We start from the raw sequence: 19,155 nt of genomic DNA, 5'->3' as shown, positions 1-19,155 counted from the left end.
ACTACCAATATGCACTCTGTAGTAAATACAGATCATATACATGCCAACCTAGGGAGTTCCAAATATTTCACAGAAAATGTCTGTACAAGCAGAGCAATGTAGAATAATGTGCAACCTGGGAGGAGACCATGAGAGGTTAGTTAAACACAGGTACAGTTTTTAGGTAAAGAATTACTCACATAACATAACTACCCAGGAATCTTCACTACCAAATAGACTCACACCCGTGAGGGAGAAACCCCTTCAAACAAACGCGGGCCAGAAAGCTTGGCAAGCAAGGTTAAACGTCAAGCCACGAACTGGCATAAAGCTTTTGAATTTAGCCCGTCAAGAACTGTGGAGATTTAGACCAACTATGTATAGTACTGAACATGTGTGTGCATGTGAGGGAGAGACAGCAATCCAGAGAGAAACTATGTGCAGAGAGGAAGCAGAGGAGGTGTGATGCGTCTTTACATAGCCAACATACATCCCTAAAAGTAGAGCATACATTTATAATTAGCAGTGCAGTAGATGTCAAGCAGGCATAGCTGGCATACATATGGGACATAAATACACACGCGCATAGTACCGGGGATACTGTGTGTGTGTGTGTGTGTGTGTGTGTGTGTGTGTGTGTGTGTGTGTGTGTGTGTGTGTGTGTGTGTGTGTGTGTGTGTGTGTGTGTGTGTGTTAGTAATAGGGATGTCACGATATCAGACATTTTGTAGTCTTGTGAAATTGGACGATTCTCGATACCCATTAGATGACAAGGTAAAAAGAAACTAAAAAGAATGAATCGCATGTACTTCAACATACACAATCCTTTAATATCGTTTGCATATTGTTTTTATGTGAATTTATCAAAAATCCCTGATGATCAGCTTCATATTCCTCGACTAAACACAAGATCACATTTGAATACATCATTATAATGTTATAATTTACCTTCGCCCAGTAAAAAAAAATTATGAATGGAGCTTAAACACATCATAACTTAACTGAATGCAACCTTCGTTTTAAAAGGGACATCATAATTAGTGTTGATTCAAAGCAATAGTAGATATTAATGTAGTAATTCAATTGGTATAATGGAGAAAAGCATGAAATCCAAATAAACTGGAGCCAGTGAACATTAGGCCTTTTGCCTCTATAAATGAACTAGTTTTAGTGATAAAGGTAAAGTTGCAGTATGACAGGGTGGGAGGGCTGGACCACATTCTGTCATCACATTTGATTGAATAGAACTTTTGAGCATTCTTTTGGAGTTTAATACTCAAAAAAAAGAAAAGGGTGTGACTTTAAACATTAAACAATAAAAAACTTGATATAAATAGAAGAACATGGAAATTAAGGTATACAACCATTCAGGGATAATTTGTTGAAGAGGGTCATTTTTTTTCTTCGAATAAAGCTTTTTAAAAAGGTCTCTCACTCTCTCTCCCTCCCTGTGCAATGCGCTAATGAAAAAGCAGAATATGTTTCCCTGAGTCCATCTGGTAATAATTGCAGCATGTAGCAACCGTAGCTGTGTTTGGATAAAGCTCTGACATCCATGGGGCCCTCTGACGCTCAAGTGTGTGTTTATGTGGGGGTGAGAAAGAGAGAGAAGGAAGGACTGGTGAGAGTCTGTGCTAGTGCATGCGCGCGCGTGCGCATACATACTCCACTTGTGTGTTTCCCAAGCTGCTGGGTGATGAGCCAACATAACTACATCAACTTTATCATCAGCACACTGTTCTGCGTAGACCAGACCGTGGGCGGTTGGGTAACCTCTGCTCCTTCGGCCCATTAGCATGACTCAAGGTGATGATTAGTGGCGTCTGATGGCGCACAGACTGCTATCAAACAGCCAAACGCACAGATCCAGAGTAACAGAGGTGTCTGCATTGTACCGCACGCTGCCTCTGTGTACTGGAATCAGGCAAAAAAAAGTCAAGAGCCAAGATTTTTATCAAGACAGATTATTTTAGAAATGTTGCTTGGAAGTGGAGTTTGGTTCAACTCAGGGCATAGTCTTATAAAACTAAATTATGAGCGTATAATTGGCAAAGAGTCTGCCCTGGAACTAACTCACCATAGACACAATACTCCCAACTGTAGATGTCACGTATTGAAAAATTCTTGAACAAGACACTGATCTCATGAAAATTGCCCTGGATATCTGGAATATCATCTACAAAACAAATTGGGGGGCCCAGACCCCAAGGAGTCCTGGAAACTTCCAGGAGGGCCTCATGTTATTAAGTAAGGATTGAGGTAATTTTACAATGATTTCATTTCAAAATGCAACATTGAGATGAAGACAGGTTACACCCTCAACAACTACAATCCACAATAGACACCCTCTCTGCGTGCTCCTGCACTGAATCCAAAAGGGACAAAGCCATGTGGCAATTACATCAGGGGTTCTGGACATAAAACTGTGGTACAATTTGGAATTTGACACCCATTGTACGATTTTCAAAATAACAATTTTATGTGAATCACTTTGCAGGAGTAGTTTTTCCTTTCATTCAGATGATAATAGTGAAAAGACTCATGTCACAAGATCAAACCAAAGAAGGGAAAACGTTTGACAAGTGACACATTCTTCTCGAAGTTCAACGCAAACGTCTTCATCTTGTGACTTACTGGCAGCGCTCGGTTGGGAGTAGGTGGAAGGGAGCGGAACAAGAACTCTGCAGAAAGGCCCTTTGTGCCGAGAGGGTCACACGTTCACATTCAGGCACACACATGCAGACGAGTACATGGGTCGCTTACCGAAAATGATGATGAGCATTTGTCATATAAAGAATGACCATTGATAGAGGGCTTCCTTTGATACCACATGATGGTACAAGTAGGGGGGAGCTGGGTAAAGAGTAATGACTCTAATTGTATTTAAATGGTCGATCATTTTATTCATTCTCTTTTAAATATATATATAGCTCTGTTTTTACGTTGTACTATAATTGTATTTGCTGTATGTAAAGCATCTTGAGATTTCCCTTGCATTTTAAATTGTGCTATGTAAATTACAATTATTATCATTGTTATATTATTAAAAACAATTATAACAACTGTTACAAATGTTGTGACTTGTAGCAATTATAACAAGCCACAAAATAGTTTTTTTATCTTGAACAATTGAAAAAATACAAACAAACGATTATAATGCATCATTTCCCTTACTACAATTTCTGTAAGTTTCATAGAGTCACTAGACTAGAGCATAACATGTATACTGAAGCAAAGACACCTATAGCCCTTTTATATTGCACTAATAAAATAAAAAGGGCTATAATTATATTCAGATTTTATCGGGAGAAAATCTATGTCCTTTGTCCTCTATCCTCTTAGGATCAGCCTGACCCCGTTTGGTGCCTGTATGGATGAATATATACGGTATTTTATATAATTTCATCTGCCAAGCCAAAGACAGAGTATGGATGCGTCAGAGGAGAGGAACAACATCCAGTACAGACTCATTTCCTCTCAAGCTCTTTGAGTGTTGTGTTGATTTGTCCGACCCAGCCCTCTACAGGGCGCTCACATTCGGGAAGGCTAATCAGCCAACACAACACCCTGTTCCGACATGTTAACACGTATCTACACTGGCTCAACATTTGTTTAAATGCTTAGCAAGATGGGCTGAGTTCAGTTCAGGTGACCCCTTGAAGACGCTGGTCAGGGTTGAACATGCAACAGGGAGGATGGATCTGGAAGGGCCAATGTGGGCCATTGGACACTACTTAGATTTGGTGAACGGGCTTTTCTATTATTAATGTTCAATTTGTGAAATATTATTTATGGTTTACTACATTTAACTGACCCCATGACTTAGTAAGTAAGTAAAGAAAAGAAGTGACTGGAGAAACCTCGTATCAGCCGAGACATGCGGCACGCCAAAGGCCTCAATAAAATATGTTTCTGAAAAAATGTGAGGCCAGAGATAAGCAATGAAGTAACATAATCTTGATTCATATTTCATTAGCGCTGCCTAGCTTGATTTTCATTGAATTTGAACTGAAAATTCAGAGACAGCGAATGGTCAAGGAACCCGCATCATCACGTAACGCGCGGCTGGATCTCCAAGTTCTCCACAGAAGACGAATAGGATCCGTCGACCTCACATACAGCAACAGATTTGGTGTATCTCCACCTTCAGACGATCTGCCAAGCCCTTTGTTTGAAGTATACTGAAACTGAGGGCAGTGACAGTGGATGCAACAGTTGCCAGGGCTGCAGTCGGAAACCGGCCAAACCAAATTGTAGAGTAAAAGTGGAGGAAAAACAGTACAAGTACAGCTCATGACATGAATATATAAAAATGGTTCGTCATGTTTGTCCTTCCTTACCACTCCTGCAATTTATAATACATGTTGCATACTTAACTTTAAAATACATGTAACTAATTTGCCAGATGTCAGATTCATAGTACATTTTTCCACTCTGCCAGGGTTCAAAATCCCAATCGGACTGATCTCACAAAGAAGCCATTCACACGGATTTGTGCACGCTCACTCACTTGTTCTCTCACACACGTTCACACATACGCACACACTCACACACGCACACACGCTTTCAGTCAGTCAAACTTTTACCGAACTTGAACTCCCCCAAAACCCTGTGGTGACTGAATAAGAAGTGGTTCTCAGGTTACAAACTCACCTAAAATAGGCCATAAGTACATAGTACTGCTATCTGGTGACGTAGATTATAGTTCAGAATGGTTACACACTCTTGAACACGAAATAACACACACACACACACACACACACACACAATCTGTAATGAATTCAACCCTAATGCTTTAAAGGAACAAAGTGAGCATTGTAAAAATAAAAACTTTATAAATTTACAAATAAAGTCCTTTAATTCCACTAAAATCCATGCACAAACATTTTGTAAAATATAAACAATTATTTTGGGTCCCTGACATTAGGCAGAGACACTAAAACCACAGACCTACAGTACGTCTAACTTCAAAACAAAGGATACAGGAAATAAGCAACTGGAAGCGATGATCATCATCCAACGATGACTCATAGCTGTATACAATTCCAATACATAAAAAAAGTTATCCCACAACGACCTTTTACACCCCTAATTTTTACATTGAGAATTATCATTATTTCAGGCCGGTACTTCTTAAAATGTGGGACAAGATCCGATATGAGCCACAGGCCTGTTTCTAGTGGGTTCCCGCATGAAATAAGTAATAATATGCTTTCAGAAGTGGGAGAAGAACCTCTGTACTTTCCTGGAATAGGGAAGAAAGAAAAAAAACTTGAAGGGACGTCCTCCAAGTGCAGTAGTTTTTGGAATCGCTAATCTGTGTACAGGAAACAGGCGCTAAGACCTTCGGCGCTAGTGGGCTGAGCAATCAAAACAATCTCTCTATCTTCTGATTGAGGAGAAAGGGACCTGAGCCAGACACTTCAACACACTCCATCAAGGGAGAGGGCGGGTTGAATAGAGAAGGAAGGAACAATCCAAAGAGATAGAGAGAATGATAGGGGATGAGGTAAAGATTGAGCGAGGGAATGAGGACGAGAGCAAAAAGGAGAAGAAATTTTTTTTTTTTTTTTTTTCTTTTTTTTCTTTGCTAGCTTCTACTTTCTCTCTCTCTCTTTAACCTCCTGTCCTATTTTATTTTATTCCTCGTCTTTTCTCCCTCCACTGTATTCCCTTATCTACACTCCTCTTTTCCCTCCTTTCCGTCGTGCGTCCTTGCTTTTCTCTTCTACCCTCCTCCATCTGTGTTATGCGTAGGAGTTGTGGCGAAAGTACGTGGGATTTTCCCACAGCTCGGCATGTCAGACCAAACCCCCCCTCCCTCCCTGCCTCCTTCTGTCTCATGTCAGAGGGGAGTCTTGAGGAAAACCACCCATATTCCACCACCAAGTATTCTGCATGTTTGTTGGAACGTTATGCGCCTCGTTGTTCCATGGACATCAATTGTGTGCTGCTACGGCAACAGAATAATAAGAACAAGATTACGGGACAAAAATATCTCCGCTTTTGAGTTAAAACAGTGGAGCTCTTATTAAAACATTTTATTTAAGAAATAAAAGACTTCAGTTTCCACAGGAGGAGCTGATAAAACTCAGCTCCGTGGTAAGCTCCATCCAGCCATGTGTCTTCTGTCCCTTATTCGGGCCCAGGTCACAGCTAAGCAAGAACACCCAGAATTTCCTCCCCCCAGCCATGACGTCCGACTTCTCCCGAGTCATTCCCAGGCCAGACGGAATATTGAACCCCTTTAACGTACATTGCAGATGCTGCACCAATTCACCTGTCATTCTTTGTCTTCCCCTCACTTGGGAAGGAATTCAAGAGCTGTAAGAGCTGTGAGCAAGTTGCTACCCCAAGTAAAGGATTTCCGCCATAATCTCCACCAGACTGTCTGAGACTTGGAGGTGAACTCTTGGTTTTCACGCCATCCTACATTATCTGCAAAAAGCAGAGATGCAATCCTGAGATGAACAAAGTGGAAACTCTCTATTCTTCAGCTTTGCCAAAAGACAACAGAATAGGCACCACATTGGGGAAGTACAAAGCCCACGGAGGATGGGCTTGACTCACTTTTGTTACACAAATAACAAATGCTGTTTAGCTTGCTATGGTCCCATATTAACAAAGTACACCCTATAAGACACCCCAGATAACTCCATCATAAGCCTTCGATAACACAATACATAGATGGGGAAACTCCTAGGAACGGCACAGTATGCTTGAGGAGTGAAGAGCTGCAACCACATTTCCTACATAAAGATTTCCCAAGAAGGCCCAGCACAGCCTCTGCTCCAGAGCCTTCAGCATCTCAGAGCTAATGTCATCCTTTCCAGGCACTTTGCCTCAGCGGTCCTTTTTTATTATTTATTAGTGACCTTTGTAGGAAAGACGAGCAAGGATTCCCCCTCGTCCTATGCCTCCTTCACAAAGTGCACAATCATGTTTAGAAGTTGCTCAAAGGGTTTCTTCCACCACCAAACAGCATCCCAATGCAGTTTCTAACCTGAACTGACCATTTCTTGTAAATTGTGTTGAGAGAAAAATCAAAACACCAACTCCAAGGCTTAACTAAACTGTTGTCTGAACCCGTTTGTAGTGTATAAGAGTGTGATTTACCTCTGCGGCCTGTGTCTCCTGGTGCAACAGTGTCAGCCCTGTCAGGTCCTCCAGGAAGGAGTGGGTAGAATTAAAAACCTTGGAGAGGAAATTGAAACCTTCCTTCTCATATTGCTCCAGGACCTGGATGGAAAAAAAACATGAAAAAAAAGAACAATTTTCAATGATTGAACAGGAAATGTAATGTCTATTGATAGGTTATAATAGTAAATCCATTCTGACTGAAACATTTCCACCGCAGCCAATTATATCACTGTAATGGTCCATGTGCATATTGAGTATCATATTGTGGCTGCTATGTTTTACATTGCTAATTTTCATTTCAATTAATGTGTAGACTATATTGACCAGCATAAACATACATTTTGTAATGATGTGGAACCAACAGAGTACTAAAATTGACAGAAAGGAGAAAATAAGTAGCTGTGTTGCATGTGTGTTAGTTACAGAAGCACCTTTATATAAACACTATACATTTACACAACAGCAAGTTGTAGATTTTAATGGAGGACGGTTGAAAGATGTGGAAGTAATGTCCCTGAAAGATCTGATTCAAGTCTCATGGGTAGAGAAGCTTAGCTAACATAAATTAATGGCTTCACCTTTAACTGCACTTCGAAATAAAACATTAATGTCCAAGACACTTCTAAAAGTGTGATGCTTGTTGAAAGTCCTTTTTGAGTCGGAAGTGTACACCGAGTCATGCTAATGGACCAGGGCTTTCACTTTAAAATGGCAAGGAGAAATCCTTCCTTTAAAAGCAGATACAAATTATCTTTTAATGGTATGAAATAAAAAGAATGCACTCTTGTCGCTCTGGTTCATGGGCACAACCTGTGAAACACTCAGTGTTTACCTTGATCTCCTATCAGCACTGATTTCAAATCCCCACACCTTCTTTCCAAAACACACACACACACACACACACACACACACACACACACACACACACACACACACACACACACACACACACACACACACACACACACACACCACACTCTGCCCTCTGCACTACCTTCCTCAGCTTGGCCAAGCCTTTCATGGACGCCCACAAACCCTCCTCTGCAGGTGTAGGGTTACCTCTGCCTCAGACATCAACACACTGGGAGCATCAACGTCTGTGTATGCGTGTGTGCATGTGTGCATGTGTGCGTGTGTGCGTGTGTGCGTGTGTGTGTGTGCGTGTGTGTGTGTGCGTGTGTGTGTGTGTGTGTGTGTGCGCGCTGGCAGACTGACCTGGCGTCTAGTCATGGAGCCAGACACACCACACACAATGCACACTGACGTGTCCCTCGTTCATCTTTTCAACCTCTCTTTTCTTTCCTTCCCTCTCTTTTATTTCTTTGATTCTCCACTTCCATCCACGGGATCCGTTACACGAGACGCCAACGGCCAAAACACACTTTGTTGAAATATAGATGCTCATGACACAGAAAGCAACTTGATGACTGTGATGATCTTGAGATAGAGTTTATAAAATCACTCCATGTAATGAACACAGACACACAGAACGCACACTAATACCTTTCACTCATGTCCATGTCAATAGTAGACAAGATCAAGACTTCTACAGAATCCAGTCACATGGGAAAAAAAAAAAGGGGTAGTGCATTGTGTACACGGTGAGTTAGTTACAGGGCAATCTCTCTGCCAATTATGAAAGAAAGAAGAAGAAAAATTCAGCCAACGCAAATGAAATGGGGTTGTGCATTTTTACCGTTTAATTGTACCTACATCAAATGTTGTATGCATTTAAATATTCTCAAAAAGAAAAACATGTAGGGTTAAAAAACTTGATAGCGGAGAATCTAATATCTGACTAATCCAAACTGCGCTGTTCCAAAACCACCGTGGGGAAAATGCAATGAAAACATAAACATAATGTAAGTTTACACTAGATTTTGTGGTTGTTAATCAGGCGCTGATGGGTTTCAGTAGTGCTTGTGTGCTGTTGACGCACAGCACCAAGGAATAATCAACATCTGGATTAGAGGGTGTGCTACATGTATACACACACATGTACATGTGCACTTGTCCTAAAGCTTCCTTCCTTATGGAGCCACATCAATCCCTCGCCTCTGGCTTTATTTTACAGTGGTGATGATTTTCTTTTTGATCCATACTGTGTGGATACTAACTGAAAGTAGCAGACACTGTAGGCTGTGTATGTATGTGTGTGTGTGTGTGTGTGTGTGTGTGTGTGTGTGTGTGTGTGTGTGTGTGTGTGTGTGTGTGTGTGTGTGTGTGTGTGTGTGTGTGTGTGTGTGTGTGTGTCATCCTTAAACATATCAAACATACACTGGGTGGTCCTGGTAGCTGAGAGGGGCTTTAACTAATGTTGTTAGCATGAAGAACAGAGTTGACTGTTATATATAAAAGCTAAAGCCAGTTCAAATCCATTAATGATGCATAACAATCAAGACAATGCTGAGAGGTTCTTGTTTCGTGGTTTTGCCACAATGTGACACTTACTGAACGCTATGAGTAAACAGTTCCTGGTGATTCAACGGGTTTGACTTCCCCTGTTAACTTGTAAAGTCAATACGCCAGGTTAGACACTCGCCTTGAAAACGCACAAACTACATACTGACTCATTGAGTAACCACTCAGGCCTCATGGCATGTCTTACATTCAGCACACTTTACAGAAAGCACATCCCATAAAGTGTGTGTAGTTGGCACTCTGTGAGTGCGGTACAATGCATGTGTGTCAACGTAATATACGTAAAAACAGCACTGAGTGATATTCTAAAAAGGAGTTATGACATTTTACACCAAGTGTGGAAGTGGTTGCTAGTAAGAATGTAAATGTTAACAAAATATTTTCCGCACAGGCCAAAGTTAGCTCTTTAAATTGCTTGTTGTGTTCAACTAACGGTCTGAAAGACATTTCATTTACAATGATCTAACTTTATGAAAAGCAGCTAAATTGGAGCACCAATGAATTGATTAGAATTACACAGTTTTAGTCTTTACAAGCTGTGACATGAGGACGATGTATTTAAAGTAAAAACTGTCTAGTTATTCAGAAGGAAGACATGCATTAGCTATGTTGTCTTTATAACACTTTGCACTACATCTGTAAAAAAAAAAGGAATCTCCTTTTGCCATTAATATTGGTAGCATATGGCATATCTAGTAGTGTTAATACAAGTCGTTGTAGTAAGAGATGTCTGGCATGGTGTAAGACCACGTCAGCTGAGATTTACTATATGGTGTGTAGTTGTATTGGCTTGCAGCCCCAGAAAGAGTTAGGAAACGCACACGCACACAAAAGCCCCAACTCTACAGGAACTGATCCAGCCCAGACAGGGGCTGAATTGTTTTGTTTCCATAGTGACCTGGCAGCACACAGCTGACTGCGGCAGGAATACACATAGACAGACATGCACTCGCGCACACACACACACACACACACACATACACACACACACACACACACTGAACGACCGATGCATGGACAGAGGGACACACAAAGGGGGGAGAGATATGGGGCAGGGAGAACACGAAGGGAGAAAAGGTAAAAAAAAAAAAAAAAAAGAAAAAGAGGAGAGGAAAAGAGGGGAACTGAAGTATGCTGGTAGAAAAAAAGAAAGGCAGATAAAGCAAAGAAAAAAAAAAGGGAAAATGTGTGTGGGTGGGATTGAAGGAATCAAAACATATTCACCAATTTCACTACATAACCTTTATCCCCGCCTCAGCAGAGGATCATCTTTCCTAACTCATGTTGTTCATTGTTCCTGACTACACAGGCTTTACCCCAATCCCTATCAAACCCCATGAACCCTCCAAACAGGCCAAATAATCTCATCAGTCACACTGGCAGAAACATGACACCTAAAGATCCAGTGGAACTTTACACTTTTTTCTTCTTCTCAGAAGCGGCGTAGGTGAAGAAAAACTTAAGCAAAGCTAGAAAGCCCCCCCCTTCCCTCTTGATTTCTCCCTGTGTCTCTCTCATTCTCTATTCACATGAAAGTGATAGATCTGGGGCTTTATGACCTCTTTATAGACACAAAGACAGCATTGAGATCAGGGGAGAAAGAGAGAAAACCAGTCCTCCACTCATCACAACACCCTTTCTTCAGCACTGCACTTCCTCTCTTTATCCCCCCCCCCCCCCCCATCATCTTGCTCCAACTTCTTTTTTTAAACGTTCTTTCGCTCCAACTTGTGCCCCTCTTCTGGTCTTACACTAATGTACACCATTGCTGGACACGGTGACCACAGGGCCACCTGGGGCAATGATTGGCGAGTTGACTGTGGACCAATGACACGGTGGTAAAAAGATACAAAGGCAAACTCCCACCCTGCTTGGCTGATTTGGGAATATGTGGACCCTTCAACAACCCATCTTCTCACACACACGCACACACACACACACACACACGCACACGCACACGCACACACACACACACACACACACACACACACACCAGTGGTGGGAGCTAATTCCACTCATACGACAATGTGCAACTGCTGCCTGATTGTTAACATATGGGTTTACCAGCTTTTCCCTGTGTGTGTGTGTGTGTGTGTGTGTGTGTGTGTGTGTGTGTGTGTGTGTGTGTGTGTGTGTGCACAGTATTTCTCAAGGGGCAACATTTCAACACAGCTCCACTGACTGAACAATGTGGAACATAGAGGCCTGCAATGTGTGCTTCAAAACAATGTTGTGACATATTAGATCATATAATTGAATCCTATAAGAAAATCAGAACCTGCTTTCTGCAATTACGCATCAATCTTTCTTATACTAAACACTGTCTTGTTAGTAAACTGGATTTGAAGACACATCATTTGAACAAGTCAGTAACAATGCATGCTACTTACAATGGCTGAGCAGGCGGTGCACTTGTCAAAGGCCATGCTGGCAGGCAGGACATTGTCAAACCTCGAAAGAAAGCCTCGGATCTGTGAATGAGAAATCAACACGTCAAAAACTGACATGAAACAGAGGAGCAAAACAGTACAGCAGGATCCCACAGAGGCACACTCATTTAAAAGCACATTAATATAATTCATAAACAATGACAACTTAAATTATGAAAACACAAAAAGGTCTCTAATCATAAAGAGATGAAAAAACAAGATCACTCAAGTGAAAATAGAGAGCAGTATATGAGGTCTTGGGATGTTAAAAGGGCCTTTTGGACAGAAAGTATTCAGTTTGTGAGAATAAAGTACATTTGATGCCAATATGCTTTGCAAGTAAAGTAAATGTAACAGTAGTAAAGTACGGTAGTAAAACATTAAAGCGGGGGCTTGAGGCAGTTTTACTTCTCGTGCTTTCTACATTTTAAAACCATGCCAAGAGCGCCCTCTGGTGCCAGAGAGACAACAGCCTTTTTCTGTGAAAGCCTGAGTGCCTTACAATATGCTAACATATGTCCTTGATTCCTTTTACTTGCCTCCTCTCCTCGCGTCTTAATCCCACCCGTGAGAGATACAAGTGGAGCAAGCGAGTAAGACACACGAGAAGAGAGGAACCCGTCATTTAAAAGAGACGTCCATTAAATATAATGTGTGGCACAGCTGCATCATGTGTCCATTTTTTTGTTTTATAGCATTGTATTTTATGATCTCAGTCAGATGAGCAGAACTGTGTTCATGACAACTTATACATTTACTATTAATTACACTCACAATGTGGCATAATGTGTTATTATTGATTTTATAATTTGACGAAAGCAGCTGTTGGCATTTGTAAGCATCATGTCATGATTATAACAGTTGAAATGGATGTAGCCTAAAACCAATATAAAAACAGTTATCAAGTAGCATCAAGGTGAAATGGAGGAATGCGGTTAGAACAATGCCTTACGAGGGCGCTACACAATCAGTAAAGGGCAGATAGTTTGATCACCCTAAATAACTATCAATTATGAATACAAAAAGGAACAGTTGCATCTGTAGAGTCCTGCCATGGTTTGAGATAATTCCAGCTGTGTGCCACGCGTCTTTCATGTAACTGGTGTCGAAAAGGATGCACACGAGTTTCCTCTCTCCTCGCTTCATGTCTCCTGTAGACGTACACTTAAAAGGTTGGGATCCTCCATGATGGTGCAGCTGATCGTAGCTACAATTGCTCCTGTAGCTTTGCCTACGGTGTGTGAATGTTAGTTAGTCCTGATGGGCAGTTGGCTCCTACCATCAGTGTATGAATGGGTGTGAATAGGTGAACAATGTCATGTAGTGTTAAAAGAACTTTGAGTGGTTGGAAGACTAGAAAAGCACTGTACAGTACAGTCCATTTACCATATTAAATCACCTTTTCACCACATCTTTCACAGCTGAAAGCTTTCACTCCTATTTATAGCTGCAGTAATTATGGCTAATTACCTTGATTACTGTCTATAGAACCCTCCACACACACACACACACACACACACACACACACACACACACACACACACACACACACACACACACACACACACACACACACACACACACACACACACACACACACCACTTGACTTGTCATCAATAAATTCCTTTCATCGCTTATACGTCCTCCTCTCTTATACCTGCTTCCTCCTGTTTTGACGCTTGTGGAACTGACTAATATTTCAAACATTTAAGGAAAAAGCACTGAAAGTATAGGCTGTGTATGTGTGTGCTACATCCTAAAACATATCAAACTACACCAGGTGAAAAAGTACAGGGCTGAAAATGAAACGCTTTTGGTTCTTGAATGGGACATCTTCATGTTTCAGTTGCCCCTTTCGGGGTCAATTGTGTATGAGCCAAGGCTGTGTGGTAAACGCAGCCTATCGGGTTAAGATGTAAATCTCTCCATCTGTGACTGACAATAAAAGTCAAGGTCTTACTTTGTCTTGCAAGACGTTTCAATTTATTCAAACAGCTTCTGCCGGAGGCTCATGTCATTTTGCAAATTTTTTCTGAATCTCTTCATGTCTTTTATATCTTCCCATCTGTGTGCTGATTATTTCAACTAAAATGGCACATTTAAGGATGTACCATAAAAAGGCATTAATGGATTTAAAAAAGAAAACTGCAGCAACAGGCTGTATACATACAGTATAACATGAATGAGAGAAGACAACTGGTGGCACAGAAATGTCCAGTGGAGGAATTAACAAATGGAGGGGAGCGTGTATGCGTGAGTCAGATCAATGGCTGAGTGTGGGCAAGTGAGATAAGTTTGAAAAGACTAGAAGCTCTACTTAAAACTACATAGCCTTAATAGCATATATATATATATATATATATATATATATATATATATATATATATATATATATATATATATGAGACGATGAAACGAGATTGTCAGTTTACAATGACATTCATTTTGGTCTCTTCTACAGATATGTCTGTCTGTCCTGGTGCCATTATGTTTTCTCACTGAGGGGAGATTTGAGCAAATTAAGGGTCTAAAAATAAAGGGCGTTCGTAACACCCTTTGAGGCCAATTTGTGATTTTGAACTGTATGAGCAAAAGATGTACAGCACTCAAAAATATAGAGTCCTGTATTGGCACTTTGTTGTTCAGACATTTGTAAATAAATACAACATTATGTAGTTTCTGTAAAGCACCATAAGCTGTCACTGTGGGACTGCGGAAAAGATCTGCAGCTTCAAACTACATCAGAACCCTGTATTAGCAGGCGATAGCTCGAGGGACAGGCATTCTGGGCATAATATATACAAAACTGGACGCACATATAACCATGGAGGCATTTGCACCTTTGAGCATATTATCCACCTCGCATTTATCTCTCTCTTGCCTCTATATCTCTCCACCCACACACACACACACACACACACACACACACACACACACACACACACACACACACACACACACACACACACACACACACACACACACACACACACACAGCATTCCCCTTTTTTCTGGATTATGTGGTTGAAATACCACGAGTGGCGGAGGTGTCAAGCAAAATTCAGATTCTCAGGGTGATGAATACTGATGATGATGCAAATGGTGGGGGTGAGATAGTTGAGTATGTGACAACAGGCAGTAAGCAAAAGGGCACAGCTTGGAAAGCTGCAGAAGATTCTTGGAATCTAGAGCTGCCCTTCAGGTCTTGTCAACTAAGAAATTATATATAGATTTTTTTTGATTTTCTTTGGACTTTAGAGATTGTTCTCAGAAAAAATATCACATTGATGCTCGCTTGAAAGCTGAAGATCTATCATTTTTCTCTCTCTCTCTCTCTCTCTCTCTCTCTCTCTCTCTCTCTCTCTCTCTCTCTCTCTCTCTCCAATACCACCCTGTAGAATCCCTCTGTTACCAGTAGAAACAATGTCGTGGAGTATAAATACAAAGTCATATACTTCACTCACTATGGTACTTGTACAAATCCCATACTTGAATGTACACAAGTGGTTGAACGTAGTTGTTACATATTCAGTGGTGTTGTGCTGAGGTTATATTTTGTTCATGTTCAACACAAAGAACTGAAGCAGAGGTCTCAAACTTCTTTAGTAAATTAGCTTCTATTGCAGGGCTGTTATGTCACGCAACATTATATTCTGTTTATTCAGTGGACATACCAACCGAGTAGTACAAAACTGTATATGTTCTTGCAGAGCGTAACTAAAGCTTAATACAGGCATACTGCATATACCAGTCTTGGTGGGATGCAGCTTGCTCATAATGCTGAAGCTAGTCATGTAACCAAGGCCACAACGTTCTAGCATCCTTCAAGATCTGGTTGAGTACCACATGAGCTTGTACCATGTACCTTTTAACCACTTGTTACCCTATACCCTATATTCAGTATGTCATTGAGTGTTTTGCATTCTCAGGATGCACACTCTTGTCTGTTCCAATTTTTTTTTTTTTAAAGGAACAAGCAGCAGCGCTTCACTCAGCATTCTTCAGGAACACTTTTGGTATCCATCAGAGATGCTAGCATTGTGGCTTCATTTAAACGCAAGTGTTTTCTTGTTTGCCGTGAAATGACGCGACATAAACATCAAATTTGTTGCAGATCTGTTCTATTAGATTGCATTAACTTGTAATTGTGTAACGAATCAAGATGCCAGGTATGTTCATCACTATTTTAAGAATGCTGCACTACATCACACACAGTGCCCAGAGAAAACTGAATATTTTCGAGAGCAACCTAATCAGTACACAATAACAGAAAGAAATATGTCATTTAGGAATGTTAGGCTTATTATTAAAACATAGATGGCTGATGGAGGTAAATGGAAAAACAGCACAGCGTGTCCTCAGTATAAAACAAGTTGATGGAGTGAGTTTGAGTGTCTGACCTGATGTGGCACTAGACCCAGAGAGGTGGGAGGTTCATTCATTCTGTCGTCACTGCTGCTTGCCACTGCGTAGCCGCTGAGGAGAGAGAGAAAAATGTTGACTAAAAGAGATATTTTTTAGTTTTTGTATCTCCCTAAACACCTGACAGTATGACACATTATATGTCAGGTACGAGCATAACAGAACAACAAACTACCATAATGGGAGATGCGGATTCATTTTTAATTATATAATTATACAGGGTTGTAGTAAATCTACACAGAACATGTCATATCACAAGACTGAATTTGGTAGCTTATATTGATAACTAAGTTATCCTATTTGCTTTAACATTTAAAAAGTTAAACTTTTTCCATGAGATCTGAGAGCTGCTGCTTGCCAGTAAATCTATCCAGGTTTAAAAGATTTGACTCTCCGCGGATAACAATGACGAAAATATCAAGTCTCACACTGAGCTCAGTTTAGTTCTGCACATTTAAAATGTATGTCAACTGCTGCAACATGAATCCTCATGTGACAATCTTCTAAAGTCGATGGTTGTTCATATGAACGCCACCATACGGGCCTTAAAAGGGATAAAAAGATGAAGGAAAGTGGGTTCAAAAGAAATAAACAAACAGCCATGATGGGAAAATCAAGGACACAGAGAGGGCAGATGCAAGAGAGGGAGATCTTGTTGTAAAGGAAGGAGTTACACAACTGTAGCGGTACAGAGTATACATGAAAACTCTCCTTCTCTACTTTGCTTTCTAAGCTCTTTATCCAGGAGAGAGCAGCTCTGTAACGGCTTATAACATCTCAAACGACTCGGAGAGAAAATGTCTGTCTTATCGACCTCAGCAAGCAGCCACTTTAATATGACTTTCAACGAAACAGGCACACAAAATTACATGTTCACAAAGACACGTCTTTGCACACTTAATAAGTCCAAAAACATTCTCATCAAACACTTTTAAGAGTCAAAAATATCCAGCAAGTACAGATTTCCAAGTGAACTTGAGAGCTGACTGAATCACAGCATCTGAGCTTTTGAGTAATAAAAGTGAGAGATGGATTATGAATTGCAACAAAGCTTCTGCAGTGAACACAGGTTCTTGGGCTGTACAGTACAGTTCATTTGGGGTGATGTATTACAACCAAATTAAAAAGGCACTATCTGCAGTGCAGTGAGACCTCAGCTTCAAGGCTGCTTCATCAAAAAGCAAAAGTAAGCAAGTCAAGATTACTGGCAGTTGAGGAACCACGGCATCAAAGCCACAATCTCCTTTAGTTTGAACCCTGGCGTGAGTTACCCAACACACTGGGGCTCTCTAAGGGAGGGGAGTGTCTGACCTGGCAGACCTCTGAAGGTTTTTGGGCAAGGATCTTATTATTGTATTCAGATTAGTATGTGTTTTAGTTGGAAAAAATCAAGATGAAAAAGGAATGACATGAAACCTTTTGGAACCATGCTTATACACCGTTAAGGGTGTATAATCAGGGCTTGCAACAGGGGAGCCTGAGGCAAGATGCAAGAGACGCTGCACAAGAAAACTCAATCTGCGATCAGGGAGTGTCTCTAGAGCAACAGGTCAGAGGCAGGAGGATCTGTCACTGTCTGCCACAGAACATTGAGTTCATTTGTCCTAAAGGATCAGAGCTGTGTTCGTGTTTCCTTAATGGTATTAAAGCAGATATCAGCAGATATATCAAGAAGGAAAACCTTAAAACCAAGTACAACATTTTCCTTTGTTCAATCAATTAAATTAGTTCTGACTACTTCTTATAATTGGCCTACATAACTGGTGTAAGTCTGCTGTGCTTATTACCCTTCACTGTGCTGCAGAATGGACACCATCATCTCCACAGCCAGGGCTCCAGCAATCATGGCCAGGCCTGGTCTGCTCACTGTGCACTGCTGATCCAGAGTCCGATCCCTGGTTGACTGTTTACAACAAAAAGAAAAAAATGAGAGTTACTTCGAAAAAAAATAAATAAGATGGTTTGGGCATTTAGGTCAACACCAATCAAATTGGAAGGTATAAAATTGTTCCATTTTATTCCTAACGGGTCAAGATGATGCTGTTATCTAAAGGGACGTTGGTTGAGTGTGCAAATAATGACTAAATTGGTTGATCGCTTGACTATTATCCACACAATGATTAAATAGTTAATAGATACAATAGTTAAAGGGCATTTAATGATGCCATGCTATTTTCATAATTGGACCCATTGATGTCTGTACTAAATTACATGCCACTTCATCTAATAGTTGTCTGGATATTGGCTGAATTAACAAACCAACACATGGAAACGGATGGCTGGACCAACTAACCAAGATCCAGAGAGCTACATCATGAGCATGGCTACAAACACTGCAGTATTTGTTAGAATAGCTGCTCAATGACACTGTCGTGACAGATTGTGTGTGTTTCCCAATATGTACAATTTTGCTTTAATCCAAAACAACTTGTATACGCATTATGTTATCAACAACTTTCTATTCATTCAACGAACTCCACTTTTGTGAGAGGAAGCTGTGCCTCTAATTCAGGTGTTAGCATCACTAAAACCTGTGACTGCAGGATGGAGCCATACGGCATTTTAAATAGACGTCAGAGCTGAATAGCACAGTTTCCAACAATAGACTTTGGTGTTCAATAGCTAATGGATTGCTTTCATAAAATGTTCAGATCAAAAAGGTCATGAAGGGAAAAAAAGGCCAACGAGAGAAACAAAGAGTGTCACAAACGGTACAAAAAATGGACACAAGACACACAATGTGAATGTCGAGAAAAACTAAAG

At 40.7% G+C, this 19,155-nt stretch overlaps 1 protein-coding gene across 1 annotated transcript in view; it reads right to left on the bottom strand.

Annotated features, from left to right (window-relative positions):
* Positions 1–19,155, bottom strand: part of atg7 (ATG7 autophagy related 7 homolog) — a 51,801-nt gene that overhangs the window by 17,195 nt on the left and 15,451 nt on the right. The window contains exons 15-18 of the mRNA XM_079217616.1: positions 18,180–18,295; positions 16,371–16,446; positions 11,931–12,011; positions 7,096–7,218 (exon numbers count right to left, since the gene is read on the bottom strand). Of these exons, the coding sequence (XP_079073742.1) occupies positions 7,096–7,218; positions 11,931–12,011; positions 16,371–16,446; positions 18,180–18,295 (396 nt within the window). The remainder of the gene's footprint in view (positions 1–7,095; positions 7,219–11,930; positions 12,012–16,370; positions 16,447–18,179; positions 18,296–19,155) is intronic.

The sequence above is a fragment of the Taurulus bubalis genome (genome assembly GCF_910589615.1).
Source record: "Taurulus bubalis genome assembly, chromosome: 5".
In the NCBI taxonomy this organism is placed as follows: domain Eukaryota; kingdom Metazoa; phylum Chordata; class Actinopteri; order Perciformes; family Cottidae; genus Taurulus; species Taurulus bubalis.
The sequence above is the reverse complement of the archived record's forward strand: the minus strand, read 5'-3'. Positions and strand labels throughout refer to the sequence as shown.